The 6,254-nt window shown below is 38.5% G+C and overlaps 1 protein-coding gene across 1 annotated transcript in view; it reads left to right on the top strand.

The window, feature by feature from the left end:
• Positions 1-5,377: 5,377 nt before the first annotated feature.
• cnn1b (calponin 1, basic, smooth muscle, b) overlaps positions 5,378-6,254 on the top strand; it is an 11,046-nt gene continuing 10,169 nt past the window's right edge. Inside the window, exon 1 of the mRNA XM_035655359.1 lies at positions 5,378-5,605. Coding sequence (XP_035511252.1) covers positions 5,546-5,605 — 60 coding nt within the window. The 5' untranslated portion in view covers positions 5,378-5,545. The remainder of the gene's footprint in view (positions 5,606-6,254) is intronic.

The following is a 6,254-nucleotide window of genomic DNA, read 5'->3' as shown; positions in this document are numbered from 1 at the left end:
AGTGTGGAAACCATTTAGGAGGCCTTGTTGGCACAGAAATGGAATCATCAATCTCATAGGGATGTCTTCTCCATTAGTGCAATAATCCATGTAACACTCATCAACGAACACGCTTGTCTTCGTGTGTTTTTCTTTTCTTCCTTTCTTCCTTCGCATTCCACACTCCTCTCTGTTTTCCGTTTTTCTTTCTCTTTTCTTCTCTTCTTCTTTTCTTCTTCTCTTTTTTTTCCTCTTCGTCTTTCTTTCTTTCATTCCGTTCTCCTCTGAGTCCGCCATGTTGAACAGCCACATTCTACAGTAGTCCAGAACGGACAAACCAAACACTGACTTCAGATAGGGCCTTCCACATTTTCGCAGGTTTGAAGAAAAAACTTCTGATCAGACATTTTTAAGTTTGAATTAAGTTTTAACATAAGAGTTGTAGGACAAAAGGTCTCCTGAAGAATAATAAAAATGATAATAAGGTGTAAATATGATATCACTGAAGCTAAGCACACTAACTTGTGACTAAATGGGTCTGAATTGACACTTGTGGATTATTGACCAAACCCAGGTTTGTTCCTGTCCTACTGTAGCGACAGGTTGGAAGTATGATGCCATGAACTCAGCTTTCAGAACTCCTCGGAGTTGCGTAGGATCTTGAGGACTTCTACCATAAATAGCCAGACGGAGAGGAGTGGGGAGAGGGGTCGGTGGGTGGAGGGAGAAGCAGCTCACTGTAGAAATGCCCTTCTGGGTTTCTGAAATTGCTCTAATCTCTCTCTCTATCTCCTCCTCTCCCTCCCTTTTCTGTGTTTTTGCATCTTTCTTCCTAAACAGATTTAGTCCTTGAAACTCTCTGTCTGTATTTTGTCAAAATTCCTGACTCACAAGTTGTCCTCAACCCCATGCCTCTGTAAAAACACATATCTCTATATTCAACCTGGAGCTCTCCTGCTATCCAAGATGTTGGGCTGCTGATGTATCTCTTCACTCTGAAATACTTTCTCCGAATGTGCCGTGACTGTGTACAGTATATTTATTCCCATTAGAAATTAGAAATTGTAAATCATCAAACAGTTAAACTGCTCCTTTGTTTGCATTGCTGAATTGCCTACGGTCATGCCATCCGAACTAAGCTCTTGAAAAATGTACTCTCATAACACACCAGCAGCTATTTAAAGTAAAAATTGTATTGTATTGTAAACACAAAGCACATTATCACAGATTTTCTCCCTCCAGTTGATAAAACTGCGACACATTTACTGTCTTTTCCTTTAATGAGGCTTCTTCAATACCTTTTTTTTTGCTCATCAGCTACCATCTAAATGACATTTTTGCAATAAATGTACCCAGAAGTAACTTATTAGCCTAAGTGTCAGATGAACTTGGAGCCAACATAAACAGTGGAGCCCACCGCACAGTAAATATCTGACTGTAGTCTGTTATTTTTAGTCTGAGGGATTCCTCTTTCACAAGACATTACATCTCTATCCCTCTCCCAGCCGACTTAGGCACGTCCCTTCTCCCATCATGCCCAAATAAAGTGTCCAAATTCCATGTGTGTGCTTCTTCTCTCTGTGAAATGTTTATAAGACCCTCGCTTGGTGTGTGTGTGAGAGAGAGAAAGAGAGGGAGAGGAAAGAGTGACTGTGTATAAATCAGCATGTCACTGTGCTTGTGCACATTTTTGTATATAGAATTCTAATTATTATATTATCTAATATTATCTATATTAAGGGGATGTTTATGGTAATCTGCTCTGATAACATACAATCTTGGTTCATGTTGGAAACATTATAAATAAAAAATAACCTTTTACTACATTTTGATAGCATGAGGTGGAAGGTTAACCAGTTCATTAGGTCCATTATAAAGTTGGTTTTATTGTGCTTTAACTTGATTATTAGTCGGTTATTGGTGCACTGAGCTCATCAGGGCTATAGCCAGGATATTATAAAATAGGCCATTAGTCCAAATTCCACCTGTGCTACAGCTTCGACATAAGAACAACATTTACCACTTATACTGTCTTTAAAAATCCCCCTCCAGACAGATATAGTATATTTTATTATTTTATACAAATATTTTTTCCACAAAAAATAGAATTTTCACATTAAATAGTTAAAAAGACATCTACTCCTTCTAGCTCATTAAAAATTTAATATTTAATATATAATATAATAATAATTTAATATGTCCAGTCTAAAAAAACAATGCCTTCAAATCCCACCATGTGTAATTACATAATGTAAACTGCCGCTAGACTACACTTCAACTGACAGTTCAACTGCTTTTAGCTTTTACACATGAACTTACACTTCAACTCATTTTTACTCTTCAATGACACTTCAACTAACATTTGACTGTCACCACTTCCACTATTAGCAGTGCAACAACTTCAACTCTCTCAGGTGCTTCAATTGAGAGTTGAAGTTGCTTTTTTACATTTGCAATCCAATATACCTTTCAGCTGCTTTCACCTCCTACACTTCAGTGGACAGTTCAACCGTTAGTTAAACTACTTTTAGGGTTCACATGCAAACGGACAATTCCCCTGCTTACAGGGATTACACTTACTTACATTATATTCTCAATCTCCCACATGCATACCATTAACATTTTAAGTAGTTTACAGTGTTTTGCATGTGCAATTTTGATCATAAGTGAGCACCCTTCAACTTTGCTCAGAAAATGCAGTCTGGTCTTTTCTTGCCTGCTATAAAACACAGGGTTAAGAGGTCATACCTCTATATAGATATATATATCTAGATATATTAGTGGATAAAACCTTGAACATCTTGCTAATACACCCACTGCTCTCCCTTTATCAAACATCATGCTGCATGTTCTGCAGTGCATTTGATGCGGTAGGATCAATATTAATCTGGACTCCTAAAAAACTGAAGTTGAACTTTTCCATATTTCAAGCAGAAAAAGTTCATGTGATGTTTTTATTCTCAGTCACTGGGCTTATTTTTTAAATTCCAGAGTACAGTAGTGAAACATCCCAGCTGCAGTGTGTTACATTGTGAACTTCACTGCACTGTTGTGGTCAGTGAAATAGTGCAGCAAATATTTTCAGCTGTGTGTGTTCAAATCCTGCACTGACTGATTGAAGCCTTTTGCATTGTCGCTGGGTATGATGTCCACTCATTTTGCATTTGCACTCTTTCACCACCTCCACAGCCACATATCTTGTACTGTAACAGTTCTATATGTCCCTCTTCCTTTCATCCATCCCTGGTCTTTCCAGAATGTTCCTCTCCGGCTCCATCGACATGCCTGCCATACGTCTGCTAGTGACACACACAAACACACACACAAAATAGAAAGCAGAGGGTGAATCATGCTGTCCGGGGCGCCGCCTCCTCTGACTCGGCCGCTCCACAGATCCCCTGAATCTGCTGCATTCCTTTCCTTGTCATCTGCCTGCCTAGGGGGGAGAGAGAAGTAGCCCACTGGAGTAAAACAGGAAAACCACCTCATTGTTCCCAGAGTGACGTCAAGCGCTCTACAGTAGCTTACACACACAGTTAAACACATGATGCTGCATCTGTCCAACAGCAGTTTATGGATATATATATATATATACACTGTGTATTTTTGGCTAAAATAATCTGAGCGCAAATAAAGCACTTAAAAGGTAGTGGAATATTTCTTATTTTTAAGTATGAGCATTTTAAATGGATTTATCATGGGTACCTTAACTGTGAATTTTGATGAGAAAATATAAAGAGACATCAACAGAACATTTTAAAGGGTAAAAGCCTGTGAGTCCTTAGGGCTGATAAATTATAAAATTATACATTACACAGGTGCTGTTTCAGTTATGGAACATCCATATCCACAGTCTTCTTCATCAGAGAGTTTGCCCAGTTTTCATTGAATTATAGATGTTCAAATTTCCATTTGCCTGAGCATTTTAAGGACTAAAAGTTGAGATTGAAATTATCATTTGGTACGATTGAAATTTCCCAAACAGCTTCTAAATGGACCTTGTGGTCTTGTGTTGCCTCTGCTGCTGTTTCCAAAGTCAACAACGCACTTTCAACATGGACGAGAAGTCCTTGTAGTGCTCAGAGGAGTTGAAATTTGAACCTACATTGGCAAAGCCATCTGTGTACCAATAGCTACAAAAAGGACTTTGTGGTGAGATTGTTTTGCCTACAATCTAAAATTGTAATTTCACACAGCTTGGTCTACCTCTCAGACTTGATATCAGTTTGCAAAATGTGTCCACATGCTGGTGTAGAAAAAGCTGAAAAAAAGCAATCTGCAAGTGCAGTGTAAACAAATCATTAGTACATTTCAGACATGCACAATTAGAAAACAAACAAATGTAAACCTCGATCTGCATCAACAGTTCAAAGTTGTAATAATAGCTTGGCATCTACGAGACAGATTGGCACAAAATTTTGTACAGATGTGGTTCATGGTTGCCAGATGATACTGACTTCAATAATCACCGACTTCTCATCTAGTGCCACAAAGGGGTAAACATTTTTGGTATTGAGTGAAATATCTTAATCAAAGATTGCCTTGAAATTTGCTGCAGACGTCAAAGGTCTCTAGAGGATAAATTCAAGTGACGTTGTTGATCTGCCTAAACTTTGGTTTATGACCAAACACCTGCATAACGAATGACATTCCTATCAGCCTCAGCTAACATTAGCCTTGTCACTGTGGCCGCATGCTAACATGGTTGCTAACATTTAGCTCAAAGCATGCTAGAATGATATGTTAGCAGGGCTGTACTCATAGTCTTGTTTCATTTACTTTGTTTCTGTCAGATATAAATTATTATTATTATGATTATTAGAATTGTTTGAATTATTATTATTATTTCTGTTGTTGTTATTGTTAATAATGTTGTTGTGAATTATTAGTCTTATACCCATCATTATCAACATCATGTAGGCCTGGGCACTAGCAATAGTATTTGATCACCTTTTAATTTTTCTTTTTTTTTTAACATCTTTTTCTGTATCATTGTAATATGTCTACTTTTAGGTTTACTGTAGTATTTATTGATTAATCACAGAATATATTAATCACAGAATAAAATGTGTAGTAACCCTAACCCTAACCCTATGAGGAAATGCATTTTAAGGAAATGACTGATAAAACCTAAATGCAGCTGAACATGACAATGACATAACTTTAGCAAAGTGCGACACCAGTGAAAATCATCTCCGACCGGCTCGAAGGTGGAAAAAATGACACAGATTAATCTAATACCCGAGCGGTGACATCACTCCCCCCGATGAGGAGGCTGCGTCCGGATTGGACGGCGGCCCCGGCCAATCAGAGCGCACACACATGGGAAGAGTTTAAAAAAGATTCAGAAAAGTGTCGGAAAGTTGTCCAAAAGCCTCACCAGCAGGTCCGAGCACGACTGCAGCGATAATAATAATAATTAAAAAAAAAAAAAAAAAAGCAATACACCCACGGATTTGTTCGGGACTTTTCTGTGTGTTTCCCCTGCCTCGGACACAGAGCTGTAACCTGCTTCTCCATTTTTAAAGCCCTCCTCAGCTCCACTGTAAATAGACAAAACAACAGAATGTCAACACATTTCAGGAGCGGACCAGCCTTCGGACTTTCTGCCGAGGTCAAGAGTAAGGTAGGTTTACACTTTCTATGTTGTTGTGGGGTTTATTTGCAGCATACAGACACGTTGGAGCTGGAGCACAGTGAGGTCAAGGGTCACTGAAGGATAGCGTGATGGCGAATACTGTAAACACTCCCGCTGTCGACCTGTTTCACTCACTTTACCTAAATAATAGTGATGGATTTCCTTTAAACTGAATCCTACACAGTGGTGGTTATAGTCAAACTGTTGTGGATATGACATATTGATGTCTTTAAATGGAGTGAGGGTGATATATAACTGGATAAAACCTTTATATAGGCTACCTGAATAACATGTGGGCCTGTGCTTCTTCATTAAACAGATTAGAAATCACACAAAAACAGATCAAACTGTGCTTCATGATTGCAGCTCTTACCTTAAACCTGATATTTTTTTATCATCCTGTCAAAGTTAAGTTATTAAAGAGAGTGTGATATGATTCTCACTCGTGTGATTCCAGGTTGTGTGCTTGGGAAACCGCTACTTCTGCCATTTGATAATAGATCACACAGTGAGGGGAGTGTTTGTTTTGGAGGTGAAAGTAGATCTTAGTGGCCAAATTATCTGTATGATTATGAAGGGTCAGAGTATTTAGTCTGTGAGAGTGCTGCACAAGTGGGTGGAAGTTTGACTTGTGCTG

This window comes from Morone saxatilis, unplaced genomic scaffold (genome assembly GCF_004916995.1).
Source record: "Morone saxatilis isolate NCDOM2014 unplaced genomic scaffold, NCSU_SB_2.0 Contig14, whole genome shotgun sequence".
Taxonomy (NCBI): Eukaryota; Metazoa; Chordata; class Actinopteri; family Moronidae; genus Morone; species Morone saxatilis.
The sequence above is the reverse complement of the archived record's forward strand: the minus strand, read 5'-3'. Positions and strand labels throughout refer to the sequence as shown.